General features: G+C 45.4%; 1 protein-coding gene across 2 annotated transcripts in view; it reads left to right on the plus strand.

Moving 5' to 3' along the window:
• Positions 1-17870, plus strand: part of VOPP1 (VOPP1 WW domain binding protein) — a 93976-nt gene that overhangs the window by 32161 nt on the left and 43945 nt on the right. For both annotated transcript variants that reach the window (XM_036863506.1, XM_036863505.1), the window contains exon 2: positions 13290-13348. In XM_036863506.1, coding sequence (XP_036719401.1) covers positions 13290-13348 — 59 coding nt within the window. The remainder of the gene's footprint in view (positions 1-13289; positions 13349-17870) is intronic.

Below are 17870 nucleotides of genomic sequence, written 5' to 3' on the forward strand. Positions count from 1 at the left end.
CGGTCACAGGGCAGATGTGACAGGACCCCTAAACTCCCGAGGCGCCTGGTCTGCGGGAGGAGAGCACCCCAGCAGTGGGTGGGCAGGGGTGTGAAAGAGTGGGCCTCACACGGAAAGCACACAGGCACTTGGAGACAGCCTCATACCGGCCGCCGTGTGGGCGCCACGCGCTCCCTGATGTAAGAGGGACAGTCCCCCCCGATCACAGCATGGGACGGCCCACCCCACGCTAAGCACGCCTCCAGCCTCAGCAGCCTGCCCATTCATACAACACTTCTAGGACCAGATAAGATAATGCAAGTGAAACTTTTTGTGCTAATGATTTTAGTAAAATTTAGAGACCCAAAGAGAAAACTAACATCTCCTTTTCTGAAAGTTCAGGAAATTTTCATCCACGCGACACTGAGCCTGGCCCCAAACCTTGGGAACTGCAGGGAAGAGCTTTGCAGGTGCAGATAAAGAAGATCTAGACGTGCCCTCAGGAGCTTGCCATCTAGAGGCAGGTGGATGGCAGGGGATGGAAGGTGCCTGTGGAGTGGCACAGATTGGAGGTCTGGCGGGCTGGGGGCCGTGGCCAGGACCTTCCCTGCTTGTCTGGAGTTTAACCTGTCAGTGAGGCATTTTCAGGGTTTCTGGGGAAACCGGTACAGGCCAGACTCTCTGAGCCCCACCACTTTTGCTTGTTCTGTCTAGGATATATATGCAGTCCTGTCCGGGATCAAATTATATTCAGAAGGAAGGGTTTTGTGACCTCCAGGAAAAAGGAAACGAAAGAAACGTGCAATGAATGGGGATTCACCGGAGAACCGCAAGCAGGGAGTTGGTGTGCTTGCTCTCCTTCCCTCTGGGTCGTCCTCTGCGGAGCCCTGGGTAGCCACCTGAGCCTTGTAAAGTCTCGTGAGAAGGGAGGGAGGCAGGTGCAGTGCCCGCAGCGCCCCGAGCCTGGCCTCCCGGGGTGCAGGAGGTCATGCGGGCTGTTGAGGATGCAGGAGCGGCCCCGGGCCTGCCCAGCCTGGGGCCCCGCTCTCCTTTCCCCCTGGTCTCCACCTGCCTCTCCTCGTCTTCCTCATCCCCTCCTGTACCACGGGCAAGCTCACACACGCTCGCTCTTCATCTCCCGGCCCCAGACCAGGCTCGCTGACCAGGTGGGTGCGGAGGAGCTGGCCCTGGCGGGCTCGAGTGCTGTCTTGGGCGGTGCTGCTGTTCCCAGCTAGGAGCCCGAGGGGCTAGAGGCGGTGGAGACTCTCTGCTGGGCTGCTAGCGTGAGGTTCCAGCAGGCACGGGGTCAGGGTGCCAGGCGGCAGGTGGAGAAAGGTCCCCGGCTCAGGAGAGAACCCTGCACAGCGTTGTATTCTGGCCTGTGTTGTGCTCAGGACACCCGCAAGAGGGCCGCACTGGAGAGACGTGGGGGACTTGAGGTCAGACTTGGGGAAACTGCAGAGCAAACTCAGAAGCAGAAAGCCAGTTGGGGGCAATCCTGAACATCGGACTCTGAATGACAGACGGAGGCAGAGATGCAGCGTGAGGCTGTGGGCAGCCCCAGCCTCCCAAACAGCTGCCCGCCCCGGGGGTAGAATCGGCACGTGCTGCAGGCGACCGTTGAAGGACCTTGTCCTTGCCAGGACTGCAGAGGAGAAAATTGCATGAGAATTGAAGCTGAGTCCACCAGTGGAATTTGTCATCTGCTTGCATTTGCTTTTTTACCACCAGATGGTCTTCCTCTTCTCTCTCCATCCCCCGTTCCCTTAAGGAAAAAAAAAAAAAAAAAAAAGCCACACAAAACAATCTCCGTCACAGATTTTAAAAAGCAGGACACAGTGACAGCTATTGGAACTGATAGCTGACAGAGCTAGGAGACAGAGCTATAAAAAGTTTGCTGACATTCTTCCAGAAATGTGCTGCATTGGACGGAAAGCCATTGCTGTCTACGATACTTAAAGAATTGCTTTCCTTTTTGACCTGAGTTCTGCTGTCCTCCTCCCTGTGGGTGTATTTCCCCCAGCCCACCCCAGCCCACCCCCTCAGTAGGAGAAAAGGTGAGGCGGCACCCAAAGCAGAGCATCAAGAGGGTGATGTCCCCTTGAGATCAGTTGAGTGTAGCCGCTGTCAGATGTGGGCAAGTAGGTCGTTCAGACTACGTGCCCTGGACTGTTTCAGGGCATATTTCCTTTCACTTTTTAAACTCATATGTTATGCACCGTATGCCTGCAAGGGCCAAGTGTGAGGTCATGCCGACGTGTCCCTGCCCTCCTGTTTGGGTGGTGACAGCGGATAACGCCAAGCACTGCGCTCGTGTATTTCCTGGAGAGAGGAGAGTCCAGGAGCTGCCCGCGTGGGGCTCAGACGGCACTGGGGCGGTCAGTTCAGCAGAGTCCTCCCGGGTAGATTCAGATCTAGGAGGAACTTCACGTTTAAGTTGAGACCTGAAGGAGGAGTGGCAGCTGCCGTGGGGTCGGCATGGGGATGCACCTGGTAAGTCGAAGCCGCAGGAAGAACAGGGCACAGGACGGGACTTGCAGGGCACAAGCAAAGGGCCGCAGGTTCCCGCCCCAGGGTGAGGGGTGGGTCACATCGCCTCTGACCGTGGGGAGCCACGTCAAATCTCAGCTCTTTTCACTCTCTTGTCCTCCTTACAGTTAGAAGGCAGACTTCTAGAAACCAGTCTGTCATCACACAATCCGACACACGTTCCTTCCAAAATATAAATCGAATAGGGAGGGCAGTACACAACCTAAGTTAGGGAATCCTTATCTACTCTTTTTGGCGTTTTTGCTCTCAAAGCTGCTGCGGTTACTAATCTTTCTAGGCATTCCTCGCCACACAAGTTGAGAAGTTGCTATTTTCTCCTCTGTCTGGTGGTTAAAGTTTTGGGTCGGCTGGTAAGGACTTAGGCCCAGTATATATCTGTTATCCCATTTGGGGGGACTGTGTGATGTGGTTGGAAACAGCAGACCTTTCTCACATTCTCACTCACTGCCCATGAGGTCATTAAAGCAGCGTGTCCCCTGCCCCCCGGCCCCGCGGTTGCAGAGCTGCTCTGTTGGCCTTGCAGCTCTTGAGCTCTGGGCAGTGCCATTGAAAGGGGTGCCTTTCCTGGATTAGGCCCTTAGGGAGAGTCTGGTCTTTCTTTAGTGCTTTTGTTGGAATTGAGCCCATAACCAAGGTTGATTATATTCGTTTGTTGCCAGCAAGTAACAGTAGCACTGCTGTTTCCATCTGTTATCACTGCTTTCAGATCATTCTAATTAAATCTCCTAGTCGTCAGTTTCTGAATGAATTATGTTTTGGGGCATTTGGAAAATTTGTCACATAAACCCTTTTGGCTGCAGTCCGTGCATTCATTTCATGTTGTTTTGTGCCCCAAAGTTGCACCTCTGAGTATTTTTAGTAGCTAAGACCTCTCTTCTAAGGGCACGAGGGGTGGTTTTGTGGTTTGCCTCTAAGACGGGCTTTGGGCCGCCTTGGTTTGTGGTTGTTCATGGCAGGTCAGCCATTCTGAGCACCTTTGTTTTGATTTTGCTCTCAGAGATGCAGTTAAGTGGTAGTTGAGATAGCTGAAGTATAATCCCTAATAACCCGTAAAAGGAGATGGAGGTGGGCTCTTCCATGTGGTTTCAATTGTCATTTTAGTTTTCTTCTAGACAGTGAAATGATGCCTAAAATAAATCTCATTCTGACTCCTCGTGAGAGATGTGTCCGACATCCCAAAGAATGAGATTATGGATTATTGTGGCACAGGAAACGGCAACGTCTCTACGCTGCCAGAGAAAGTGCACAGACGTTAGAAACCGACTGACCTCATTCAAACCCAGCTTTCTGCTTGCTTCTTGTGTTACCTTGGCCAAGTTAATTCACCTCTCCGATACTTAGTTTACTCATCTGTAAGTACATAAGCTACCTAATTCCCAGGGTTGTTACGCTGTTGAATGAGATTTCATATGAAAAGCCCCTGGAGGATAATAGGTTCTCCATAAATGGCGGCTGCTATTTTTACCTTACAATTGAGCTGGTGTGAAAAGATGCTCTACCTCATTATTAGGGAAATGCCAGTTAAAACCACAGTGGGATACCAGTACAATACCGGATGATAAATGTGGAGAAACTGGAAACTCATACGTTGCTGGTGGGAATGTAAAATAGTGCGGCTGCTTGGAAAACAGGAGGTTCCTCAAAAAGTTAAATGTAGAGTTGCCACATGACCCAACAATTCCACTCCTAGGTATCTACCCAAGAAATGAAGACACATGTCCACACAAAGACCTGCATGTAAATGTTCGTAGCAGCCTTATTCATAGTAGCCAAAACGAGGAAACAACCCAAATGAATGGATAAACAAATTGTGGTGTATCCATTCAATAGAATACTATTTAGCACTGAAAAGGAGTGAACTGCTGATAAATGCAACATTGATGGACATATGCAGACATAAAAGACTATAAGTTGTGTGATTCTTATTTACTTGAACCTTGTAGAAAAGGCAGAGCTATAGAGATAGAGAATTGGTTAGTGTTGCCTGGGCTGCAGTGGGAGCTGGGCTTGACTGCAGAAGGAAATGAGAGAACTTTTGCGGGGGATGGAAATGTTCTAAAACTTGATTGTGGTGTTGAACGCACAGCTGCGTAAACTTCTAAAACTCAGCAAACTGTGCATTGAAAATGGGTGACTTTTAGGAATTCCCTGGCGGTCCAGTGGTTAGGACTCCATGCTTTCACTGCCGAGGGTCTGGGTTCAATCCCTGGTCAGGGAACTAAGATCCCGCAAGCTGTGCAGCTCAGGCCCCCCAAAAGAAAACAAAAGAAAGAAAATGAGTGACTTTTATGGCTGTGATTTTGTGACTTACAGCGAGAAATATATATCCCTGTAAAGGTGTCTGTTGTTAGGTTAAGGGAGTGACTTTTGGAAAGCCCGTAGGTAGTCTAAGGGTGGGGGCTGCTTCCAGGGGAACCAGGCATGTGATTAGGGTATTGGAACTTTCAGTCCACCCCCGGATCTCCAGGGGAAGGGACGAGAGCGGGAGATTGAATCTGTCCACCAATGGCCAATGATTTCATCATGCCTGTGTAGTGAAGCCTCCATAAGACGCAAAAGGACGGGGTTCACAGGCTCCAGGGTGAGCACGTGGAGATTCGGGAAGAGCGGTGCACAGAGAACATGGGAGCTGTGCCCTTCCCTTCCCCCATACCTTGCCCTGTGCGTTGCTTCCGTCTGGCTGCTCCTGAGTTATATCCCTTTACAATACACCAGTGATCTAGTGAGTAAAACGTTTCCCTGAGTTCTGTGAGCTGCTCTAGCAAACTAACGGAACCCAAGGAGGGGGTCGTGGGAACCTCCAATCTACAGCTGGTTGGTCAGAAGCACAGGTGACAACCTGGACTTGCGATTGGCGTCTGAGAGGGGAGGGGAGTAGGGCAGTCTTGGGGGACTGAGCCCCTAACCTGTGGGCTCTGACGCTGTCTCCAGGTAGTGTCAGATGGAGTTGAATCGTAGGACCCCCGGCTGGTGTCGGAGCATTGCTTGGTGAGGGGGAAGCCCACGCACATCGGGCGTCAGACGAGTTGTGAGTGTGGTCATCGTGTGTGAGAGAAGCACAGGAGGAGTGTGGTGGGTTTTCCAACACGGTGGTATATAAATTAAACCTCATGTTGAGCTAGAACTTGGATGACATGACAGTCTCATAAATTGCGCTTTCTATTTTTAATTATGTTAAAAAAATTACGTGGTTTTCAGAACTCTTGTGTTCAGGTGAACAGGAGCGCCTGCATGCCTGTTTTGAGTGCTTCAGGGGATCCTGTCTTTTGCACTAATTTAGGGTTATGTGCCCGCTGTTACCACAACAGCTTCTGATTATTGTTAGAGGAACTTAAGACTCAACAGAGAGACATTTGTAAAGTAACCCCAAAGAAATCACACTGTCCAAAAATAACACTATAAAGTTAAGCTTATATATAGTCCCATTCTTTTTCCTATGAATATACATTAATATTTATTTTTATACTGTTAAAATCAAGGATATGTAATGTGTTTAAGACTGACTGCATAAAATGAGCATTTTCCATGATGTTAAAATTTTTATAAATATGGTTTTAATTACTGACTACATGAGTATTTGTTTCAGTAACCCCCTCTAGCCTTGTATATTCTTTTTCACAAACTTTGCTTATCTGTTACTTTTTATTTAATTCCTAGTTGGATAATGTTCACTTTTGTCAACCAATTATATTTCCTCAATTTCAATATCTCTTTATATCCACTCTCATATTCTTTATTGGACTGCAAATGATCTGCTTTTTAAAGTGACATTTATCACCAGTATTTTGAAATATATCTTTTCATATTATTTTCTCTCTCCTATGATTTATAACAAAAATATACTATCTTAGATATACTATTTTACTGACTTTATTTTTCTTAGCAAACTATTCCCGTGCTATTGTATGCTTCTCTACAATGTCTTTTGGATGTGTTATAATATTGTTAGCCAAACCCATATTCTGAAAATTTTGGTTATTTCCAATTTTTATTAATAACATTTTCCCACAATTGTTGATATTATTTCCTTGGGATAAATGTTAATAACCCTGTTTAAGTTATGTACATTTCAAAGGTTTTTTGACATATATTGAAAAATTGTCCTCCTGAGACATTACATTTATACTCCCAACAGTATTATGTAATATGTATTTTCCTTCATGCCCTCATCAACTGTAGATACTAGGTCTTTTTCTTTTTCATTAATTAATTTGATATATAAATCCATACTATTATAACTTACATTTATTTGATTACTGATGAACGACATCTTTTGAAAGAGGTTTATTGACCTTTTGTGTTTCTTCTTTGAAGAATTCTCATTTCTATTACTCTTATTTTTTTCCTATTGGGATTTTTATCCTTTCTTATTGAATTATATAAGCTCTTTATTGTTTAAGGGCATTAATCTTATTCTATTTGAATACTTTCCTCTATTTTCCTTTTAATTTTGGTGATCTAATTGAACTTGGGGAAATCTGCTCTCCTATCATTCTTTTATGAAAAACCAAAGCAGATAAAGCAAAGAGACTTTATTTAGAGTAAGTTATGAGAGTTCACAGAATTTTCCCAGGGATATGCAGCTGGGACTACTTATGTCTTATAGTCTCCATGGCCCTAGAATCTTCAGGATATTAGTAGATAGTGCTGCATCTCTGTTGGTTATTTGCTGGTCACATATGAATTCCTGATGTGGTTTCTTCTGTAAGACACTGGAAGATTTTTTATTTCTGTTTTCTTGAGTTTCTCTGCTTTTTTCCCTTTAATAAACGATGTTTATGAGCAACCTCATACTCTTATTTCTAAAAACAACAACAACAACACAACAAAAACAAACACAAAAAAACCAAGGTTCCTTGGAAATGTGTTCCTGAAAAAAATGAATGTCCAGAAGCCCAAGGATTAAGTAATAAACACTTAGGGAATTGATTAAAATTCCAATACAGGAATTTAAAGCAAGATCATTCCTATTTATTATTTGAAATTCAGAGACCTTGAGATAATTAACTGTCACTCCCTCCATAAATTCTTTTTTTTTTTCGCATGGTTTTATTACTCGTTATTGGTTTTTTAATTAATTAATTAATTAATTAATTTATGGCTGTGTTGGGTCTTCGTTTCTGTGCGAGGGCTTTCTCTAGTTGCGGCAAGCGGGGGCCACTCTTCATCGCGGTGCGCGGGCCTCTCACCGTCGCGGCCTCTCTTGCTGCGGAGCACAGGCTCCAGACGCGCAGGCTCAGTAGTTGTGGCTCACGGGCCCAGTTGCTCCGCGGCATGCGGGATCTTCCCAGACCAGGGCTCGAACCCGTGTCCCCTCGCATTGGCAGGCAGATTCTCAACCACTGCGCCACCAGGGAAGCCCTCCGTAAATTCTTGATCAGACTTCAAGGCCTCTCCATGCCTCGTGCCTCTGTCCCTGGTCCTGAGCACAAAACCCACCGGCGTCCGGGAGGCTCCCCCTCTTTCAGACTGCAGAGTGTGGAGCCCACGCCAGCTGGGCTGAACTGAACGCAGCCGGATCTCAAGGCGCATCTGAGTGCAGCTTTTGACGAATGTGAAAGCAGCACCTTGTCCCAGCACAGCACGGAGAGAGTCGTCGGGCTGATTTCTCCTGGGGCCTTCCCACCATTTCACAGCAAACTGTAGGCGTATTGGCCCCGGGACAGACTGGCTAAAGTTATTACCACAATAAGTAAAATAAGGATCCTTACTTTCCAGGTGTGAGTGGGATTAGTTCTGTTAGTGAAGCCCTCGTTTGCCAGTTTGCTATTCATTTAAAGATCCCGCCTAAACCGCCACTGAACAGAAGGAGGAGGGGTAGGATTTAGATAAAATCCTCAGTGCTTTGAATCCCTTCGACTTTGCTCTTGACTACCACGTGTCCCAAAGTCACAGGCGGATTCACTTCTCTCAGAGTCGATCAGAATTGTGGTACAGCTATTCTTTGAACTTGGCATAGAAAAAGGATGTACTATTTTATTAAACAGTGGCATCCTGGTTCTTCCTATAGGCAGTAGAGATAGATGTAGAATAATTTATGTCAATATGAGGATGATTATTTGGGATTAGCAAGGATTTGTTCTTTGGGGCTTATTTAGATCTTGGCTAACTATGGATAACTATACTTAGGAGGGCTTAACTACATTTATAGATATCCTAGTCCTTCAATAACAGACCACCGGGATTCTTTCCTGAGTACAGATGTCTCACAAGCCTTTCCAGTTTAAAGCTTAGATTCCCTCACTTGGATTGCTTCTGACAGTAGATGTTCTCTCACAATTCCACAGATTCTGCTTTGTTAGTAGTTTATAAATTGTATGTTGCTACTCTTTACACTCTCTTCATGAAGGAGATGGTTGTACTATTAGTGCTTCCACTAGACACATCATGAGCTCTTTGAAGGCCTCCCGTTTGCCCGGAACCTGGTAGAGCATCCTGGCTATTGTGGGCGCCCAATCCGTGACACAAAGTAGCCGACCTGACCTCTCCTAACAAGTGTGTTTTCTGTTTCAGTAGATGGTCAGTTTTTGAGACATCGCGGTAGTATCTTTGCAGAATGCGTAGAGCTACTTTTAGGGGTAGACATAAAACCCTGAAATTGATTTTTTTTTCCCCCCGTATTTACTTTTCAAAGTCTTTTTGGAGAGGGGCTTATTGTTTTTAGGGAGACTTTGGAAAACTGCATACCACGGAGTTTTCCAAAGTGTAAGGTATTACATATTTAGAATCTTTGCTCTCAAGAGGTTCGGAAGCCTGGCTTCTGCTTAAATGATAGATGATCACGGGAAAAATGAGCCTTGGAAGTCATTTGTTCTGGAGAATTGAGAAAGCTGGCTTCAGGGTGCGCATTTCGGGATAGAGTTGCTAAGTGGCTGTGGGATTTAGTGAGCTGTACCTCAGTCTGGCCAGGCGTTTAGATATATTCAGTCTCAGTTACTTCATAAAGCCGTCTTATACATTCCGCAGGGAGGAGAGTCTGTCCTGTTTTATTTATTTTTTATTTTTTTATAACATCTTTATTGGAGTATAATTGCTTTACAATGGTGTGTTAGTTTCTGCTGTATAACAAAGTGAATCAGCTGTACATAAACATATATCCCCGTATCTCCTCCCTCTTGCGTCTCCTTCCCACGCTCCCTATCCCACCCCTCTAGGTGGACACAAAGCCCCGATCTGTCCTGTTTTAGAAGTAAGGAAGCTGAGATCCAGACTAACTGGCGACATGGCTGGTGAGGGGCAGTCAGGATTGGAACCCAGTTTTCTGGGCTTTAATCCATCCTTCCTCTGTGGGGTGGATTCATCCTGGCCCCTGTGCCGTGGAACCTGGCACAGTGCCTCTGTCTGCTTTTCCCCATGCTGCCATCTGCCTGCCTATGGGGTTGCCTCTGACAGCCCAGCATTGTTGGGGAGTATTCTGGAAAGCCCCCCCTCACTCATCCTTTACAAACTCCCATTTTGACCACATCTGCAAAGTTCCAGCTGTCTGCCTCCGCCCTGAATCCTGGTGTTTATGCTGATTTGGAAATTGGAATCAGTAGGCTAGTAACTGTGGTTCTGCTGGTGGATTTTCACTTGGCAGGAACCGGCTCTCCATCCTGGGTGGCTTCCAGCAGGAATCTCCCTCTGCACTTCCTACCTGTGGAACCTAATCTCCATTTTTAACACGAGGCCTCTCGGATGCTGTGCAAATCGACTTTGACCCCGGTGTGCAGTTAACCAGCGTTTACTGGAGGAGAGGCTCAGCGATGGAAAGAATCAGAACTCCCCAGTCCTCATTCAGTGTTTTTCGGTTGATTAGTGAAATGTGACTTGTGTTCTTCCTATTATCCAGCTGTAAAATGATATAATAATGTGTTAACTTTTGTGAAGTACCAGATACACGTGTTGCTACAGTATCGACATTCCTTACAGGAAAGCTGTTGTAAAAGTCCAGTGTCCAAAAGTAGTGAAGAAGTTGCCTGGATATTAGCGAATTTCAAGAACTTAACTTCTAGGCAGCTCAGTTTAAAAGGGATTTTTCTCTTCTGTCTCAGGAAATATGGCCGCAGCATTTTGTTAAGAGAATCTTTAATAAAGGAACAAATGGGGTTAACACTTTAAAAATTGGTCTTATTTGAGTGGCTTAGTGAAAGATGGTGAAAGGTTATCAGCAAAGAACTGAGTTAGAGTAACCAACAAGCACCAGTGGAGTTACTGGATACCCCAGCAAACGCTGGGAAGAGATTGTGGGAGGTCTGAGCGAGAGTGAGTGGAACTAGTGACCTTGGCATCTGAGGGCCCAGGAGGACCACCAGGAGGAGAGGGTGTTCTTCTAAGTTCCGTGTGAGCGTTAATCCCAGCTCCCTCCACGTGGTTACTCCTGGCAAAGTGGTGGCCTGTGTAGGAGCTCCGTGATGGCACTTAGGGCATCTCTTTGGGCCGGGGAGAGTGGATTTAAAAAAAAATCTGGACCCGTTGCCCCGAGTCTCCATTGAGACGCCTTTTGGGGTGGCCAGGGCAGCAGGAAGGGAGGGGTGTTGGACTTGGGCTCTGGTGTCCTGAGCTTTGGGACTGGCATCAGGGGCACCGTTTCTTGACTGTGTGTGGAACTTGAGTGTCAGATTCCAAGAAAGTGTGTCTGTCTCTAGTGGTGATGGAGAATGAAGAAGAGACGTTGGAAATGCCACCTGGAAATAAGACCCAGTTTCTCAGTTTATCGTAGAAGACTCTAGTGAAATGAGTTGCAATTTAGGGCAGACACCTGAAATTGCTCTTCCTTGCCAAAATAAATTGATTTCTTCAGCTGTCTGAACTTCATTTCTTGAACTGGACAAGAGCTAACCTAGTCTAAATTAAACCCATTTTCCATTAATAAAACTGGGTCACTTCAGGCTGCCTGAATGTGCTTCTGAGTGTCGTAAAGCGTATATTTTTTAAAAAATCCCATGTTTCATGCTCTTTTCATAACTCACCTAATTTAGCCAGCATAACATATAACAGTTTTTTTTAAAATTTATTTATTTTTGGCTGTGTTGTGTCTTCATTGCTGCGCACGTGCTTTCTCTAGTTGCGGCGAGCGGGGTCTACTCTTTGTTGTGGTGCGCGGGCTTCTCATTGTCGTGGCTTCTCTTGTTGCCGAGCACGGTCTCTAGGCGCACGAGCTTCAGTAGTTGTGGCTCGCGGGCTGTAGGCGCGCATGCAGGCTCAGTAGTTGTGGCGCACGGGCTTAGTTGGTCCGCGGCATGTGGGATCTTCCCGGACCAGGGCTCGAACCCATCTCCCTTGCATTGGCAGGCGGATTCTTAACCACCGCGCCACCAGGGAAGTCCAACACATAACATTTGAACTCACCTCTCCCTTGGCATTCTGCAGTAGGTTTGGGGTCTGTGTCTGAACTTCTACAGCTGTCAGGCAGACTGAGGCAGGAGGGCATCACCATACACCCACGGGGGTAGGAGCTGGACAAGACAGTTCGTCCCTGCCTCGCCCAAAGAAAGCTTTGTTTTCACTGTGCCTTTTCCTGCTGGTAGGGGCCCATGAACGTGGATCATGGAGGTAGGAAGTTGTGTATTTTTAAAGTGATGGCATGAGTGGAGTAGTTTTAGAAGAGCCTTGCTCAGCTAGGTCAGAGCGTTTCTGCTTGGAGCTCTCGCTTGGAGTTGGTGCCACTGGCTTCCTCTAACTTGTCAGGTGTTTGAGATACTGGAGCCTCCAGGGTGGCATCGCACCTGCTCTGCCCTGCCCTCCCCTCCAGAAAGTTCAGCATCAACTTCCTTGGAAAGCACAGGGAAGTCCCTCCTTGTCCCCCTCTTCCGTCCTTCTCCTACCTGGGAAGGAGCAAGGGCAGGGCCCCCGCGGATGCGTCAGGTCAGTTCTGCCTCACAGAGTCTGGCAGACATAGGTGCCCACTGGGGAATCAACGACTTGAATATGGCTTTTGGAAGACAGTGGACCCTAGAACAACGTAGCTTTGAACTGCATGGATCCACTTATACCTGAATTGTTTTCCGTGGTAAATACGACAGCACTACACGATCTGTGGGGACGGAGGGCTGACCAAAGTTCTACGTGAATTTTCAACTGTGTGGACAGTGGGTGCCCTGAACCTCCGCGTTGTTCGAGGGTCAGCTGTATTCTGAAATATAAAGGTCTAGAAATGTTAAGACTCTGGGAAATGTCTTTCAAAACCAAAAATTGGGGGAAATCTTTGTAATAATTTACTTCTATCATTCTTTAGATATTTGAAGTATCATACCATGTGCATTTTTAAGAATGGATTGTTTTTAATCTGCATTTTTAATGAATTATTCATCCCCATTTATTTATTTATTTATTTGGCTGGGCTGGGTCTTAGCTGCGGCACACGGGATCTTCGTTGCAGCCTGCTGGGTCTTTAGTTGCGGCATGCGAACTCTTACTTGCGGCATGTGGGATCTAGTTCCCTGACCAGGGTTCGAACCCGGGGCCCCTGCATTGGGAGTGCGGAGTCTTAGCCATTGGACCACCAGGGAAGTCCCCCCACCCCCTTGTATTTAGAGCTATGAAAAGCTAGAAAAATTATAGGGAAATAGATGTTTTCCTATGTTTTCTTCTCTTTTAAAAATTTTGGAGAAATAACAAGTCATGTTGGGGGTGGATCTCCCTCTAGTTCATCGTCCCCCCAACCCCTGCTTCTCACACTTTAAGCTGCATTCACTCATCCTTCCTTGTTTCTTTTCGTGGGATCTTCTCAGCAATATGCAAACTACTTTTCACTGACAAAGCTTTTCTTCTATTTCCAGTGCACAGAGGCCAAAAAACATTGCTGGTATTTTGAAGGACTCTATCCAACCTATTATATGTAAGTATTTGCACTTCTCTGTTGGTTTGATTCTGTGGTCACATCTTTCTCTGGGATTTATTTCTTTCATAGGTCACAGGACTGGTTATGGGATGGGGCATGCCCAGCCTCACGAGGCCTCCACCCCTGGTTTCACCTGCCTCCGCCCCACAGTGAGCGGGCGACCTCCCTAAGGATGCTCTCCCTTCCCAGACCAGCTGCTCTGAGGACAGCGTGGAATTCCGGGTGCTCTGTTCTGTGAGGCGTGTTAGCTTGTACATGATTGGTCACAAAGGGCAAAATGTCTGAACAAGGCCAGAGTTATGCCGGTTTATACAAATCTTCCTAGGCAAAGGGAGCAAAGGTAGTGGGAAAGAATTTTGAACTTGAGCAGGACAGGACAAAGTACTTAGCTCGGCTGCTGTGACTGTGAGAGAGAGAGAGAGAGAGAGATGACGGTGATCACAAGGGTCACCCAGCCAGGCCCCTCCCCAGGCAGGTGCAGTCAGCCTTGTATGGCTCTTGGCTCAGGGCAGATTATGCCTCTTCCTGTGCCCTCAGCACCTGCCAATATTACTCCTTTTTTTTTTTTTTAAAGTTTGATTGATTGATTGATTGATTGATTGCTATGTTGGGTCTTCGTTTCTGTGCGAGGGCTTTCTCTAGTTGCGGCAAGCGGGGGCCACTCTTCATCGCGGTGCGCGGGCCTCTCACTATCGCGGCCTCTCTTGTTGTGGAGCACAGGCTCCAGACGCGCAGGCTCAGTCGTTGTGGCTCACGGGCCGAGTTGCTCTGCGGCATGTGGGATCTTCCCAGACCAGGGCTCGAACCCGTGTCCCCTGCATTGGCAGGCAGATTCCCAACCACTGCACCACCAGGGAAGCCCCGCCAATATTACTCTTATTAAAGCATTGCCATATTTTCTCCCTATTGTTTTTCTGTATTTTTAATATCTGCTGTGTTAGCCACTAGCTCTGCTGAGCCACCTGCCTAGGTGGCCAGATTAACTCTCTAGATTATTAATTATTATTTTTGATAGTGTTTTGAAGTTCCGTAAGTTTTGAGTGGAATGAGCCAAATTAATTTTTCCCAAAAACTCTTGTATTGAATTTTGTGAAACATGAGAAATTTCAGTAATGCATATAGTTGTGTTATAGCAGAAACACTCTCTTTTCTAATATATAGGGAGATTGGACAGGAAATAGTACACCTAGTAGCAAAGAGGATTAGTTCTTAATTGGCCAAGATGTATGTTTTTCTTACCTGGCATTCTTTGGGAGTTTTTAATCTCAGAGAGACCAGTGTAGTTGGGGAAGGTTGCTGGGCTGTGAATGGGGACGAAGCACAGGGAAATGGGCAGTTTTCCAGCCTTGGTTTTGTATCAACAAGCAGGAGTCCTTACTGCCCTACATGGTGGGAGTCCTGGCAGAAATCCCCTGCAACTGCAAAAAGACAAAATCCACTTGGAAGGTAAAGCAGCAGCAAAAGGGCTTCGGTTCTAATTACAGAGTTGTCAGGTTGAAGAAAAATGGTTGTGGGATAACAGGGAGATGAAAAATTTGGTTCTTAGTACAGTGGGTTTTCCTTGGGAAGCTTTAGTTCTTGATTCAACTTCTTACGCAGGTGTGGATCAACCGTGTCTTCCTTTGTGCTCTTTCTCCGGCTGTTTTGTAGATCAGCTGAGGAACCATTTCCTGGTTTTTCAGAGGTTGGTAGTCAGAGGTCCTTGCTGTTCTTGTACTTACTTGCTCGTTTGTTCCTTCATACATTTATTTATTCACTACATATTTTGAAAGTGTTTTTGCATTGACAGAAAATACAGAGACAAGCCCTGTTTCGTCACTCAGACCTGCTGGTTTGGATTCCTTTCACCTCTCTTCTCTGCTGATAGTGAGGGGAAGGGTCCTAAAAATTAAAAAGTAAAGTCACTCTGCTTTTAGAGTACTGAAGCTCAGTATAAAAGTAACAACAGCACTTAACATAGGCTAGGTCCTGTTTTACGTCCCTTACATGAATTTATGTCACTTAACTCCCTAGCCACTCTGATCTTTCTTTTCCTCTCCTCTCTGTTCCCACTGCCTTCACCTGAGTCCATACCTCTGTCAATGCTCATCTGAAGCACTGTATAAACTCCCCCCGCCCAGTGTTATTGAGCTATAATTGGCATATAACACTGTATAGGTTTAAGGTATATAATGTGATGATTTGATACACTTATATATTACAAACTGATTACCACCATAGTGTTAGCTAGCACCTACATCACATCACATAATTACCATTTTTTTGGTGATGAGAACATTTAAGATGTACTCTTTTAGTAACTTTAAAGTATATAATAAAGTATTATTAACTATAATCACCATGCTGTGCATTAGAGCTCCAGAACTACTTATTTATCTTATAACTGGAAGTTTGTACTCCTTAACACGTCTCATTCCACACCCCCCGCCCCAGTCCCTGGTAACCACCATTCTACCCTCTTTTTCTTTTTCTTTTTTTAAAAATAAATTTATTTATTTATTTTTGGCTGCGTTGGGTCTTCGTTGCTGCGCACGGGCTTTCTCTAGCTATGGCGAGCAGGGGCTGCTCTTCATTGCGGTGCGCGGGCTTCTCCTGGCAGAGCACGGGCTCTAGGCGCACGGGCTTCACTAGTTGTGGCACGTGGGCTCAGTAGTTGTGGCTCGTGGGCTCTAGAACGCAGGCTCAGTAGTTGTGGCGCACGGGCTTAGTTGCTCCGCGGCATGTGGGATTTTCCTGGACCAGGACTCGAACCCGCGTCCCCTGCATTGGCAGGTGGATTCTTAACCACTGCGCCACCAGGGAAATCCTACCCTCTTTTTCTAAGAGTTCTGTTTTTTAGATTCCACATATAAGTGAGATCATACACTATTTATCTTTCTCTGTCTTATTTCGCTTATCATAATGCCCTCAGAGTCCATCTGTGTTGTTGCAAATGGCAGGATTTCCCTCTTTCTCAGGACTGAATAAAATTCCATTGTGTGTATATGTACCAGATCGTCTTTATCCATTCATCCATCAACAGACAGGTTGTTTCCATGTCTTGGCTACTGTGAATGATGCTACAATGAACCATAGGATTGCAGATACCTCTTCGAGATCTTGTTTCCATTTCCTTTGCATATACACCCAGAAGTAGAATTGGCAGCTCTATTTTTAATTTTTTACTGTTCTCCATAGTGGCTGTACCAATTTACATTGCTACCAACAGTGCACAGGGTTCACATTTTTTCCACACCGACACTTATCTTGTCTTTGATGACAGCCATTCTAACAGGTGTGAGGTGATACCTCTGTGTGGTTTTGGTTTGCATTTCCCTGTTGATTCGTGATGTTTGAGCACATTTTCATGTACCTGTTGGCTATTTCTGTGTCTTCTTTGGAAAATGATCTGTTCAGTTCCTCTGCCCAGTTTTTAATTGGATTATTTGGTTTTTTTGCTGTTGAGTTATATGAGTTCCTTGTATGTTTTAGATATTAACCCCTTATCTGATATATGGTTTGCAAATATTTTCTTCCATTCAGTAGACTGCCTTTTCATTTTGTTGAGTGTTTCTTCTGCTGAACAGAAGTTTTTTAGTTTGATGTGGTCCCTTTTGTTTTTTGTGTTTTTGTTTTTGTGCTTTTGGTGTCATGTCCAAAGTCATTGCCAAGACCAGTGTTGAGGAGTTTCTTCCCTATAGTTTCTTCTAGGAGTTTTAGATCCATTTCAAGTTAATTTTTGTGAGTGGTGTAAGATAGGGGTTCAGTTTCATTTTTCTGCATGTGTTTCTTCAGTTTTCCCAGTGCTATTTGTTAAAGAGACTATCTTTCCCCATTGGATGCTTTTGGCTCTCGTGTTAAATATTAGTTGACCATTTATGCTAGGGTTTATTTCTGGGCTTTTTATTCTGTTCCATTGGTTAATGTGTCTATATTCATGTCAGTACCAAACTGTTTTATTACTGTAGCTTTGTTGTACAATCTGAAGTCAGGGAGTGTGATACATCCAGCTTAGTTCTTTTCAGGGTTGCTTTGGCTATTCAAGGTCTTTTGTGATTCCATACAAATTTTAGGATTGTTTTTTCTATTTCTGTAAGAATGCCGTTGGAATTTTGATAGGAATTCCAGTGATGCTCTAGATGACTTTATAATGGACCTCCTTTCATTCTCTTCTCCCGTCAAGTTCTCACTTCTTTCTAAATTACTGAAAATTTTGTGTCACTCTCCTACTTAAAAACATCAGGAACAAAGTTCAAATCCTTAGCCAACTGTAAACAGGTTTCCATGATACTTGGCTGGCTTTATCTTCTTTATTGTGAGTCCCATGAAGGCAAGACCCACAGCTTTATTTTAAAAATTTTCTTATTTGTCTTTTTTTTAATTAATTAATTAATTAATTAATTAATTAATTAATTATTTTTGGCTGTGTTGGGTCTTCGTTTCTGTGCGAGGGCTTTCTCTAGTTGCGGCAAGCAGGGACCACTCTTCATTGTGGTGTGCAGGCCTCTCACTGTCGTGGCCTCTTTTGTTACGGAGCACA

Source organism: Balaenoptera musculus, chromosome 9 (assembly GCF_009873245.2).
Source record: "Balaenoptera musculus isolate JJ_BM4_2016_0621 chromosome 9, mBalMus1.pri.v3, whole genome shotgun sequence".
Classification (NCBI taxonomy): domain Eukaryota; kingdom Metazoa; phylum Chordata; class Mammalia; order Artiodactyla; family Balaenopteridae; genus Balaenoptera; species Balaenoptera musculus.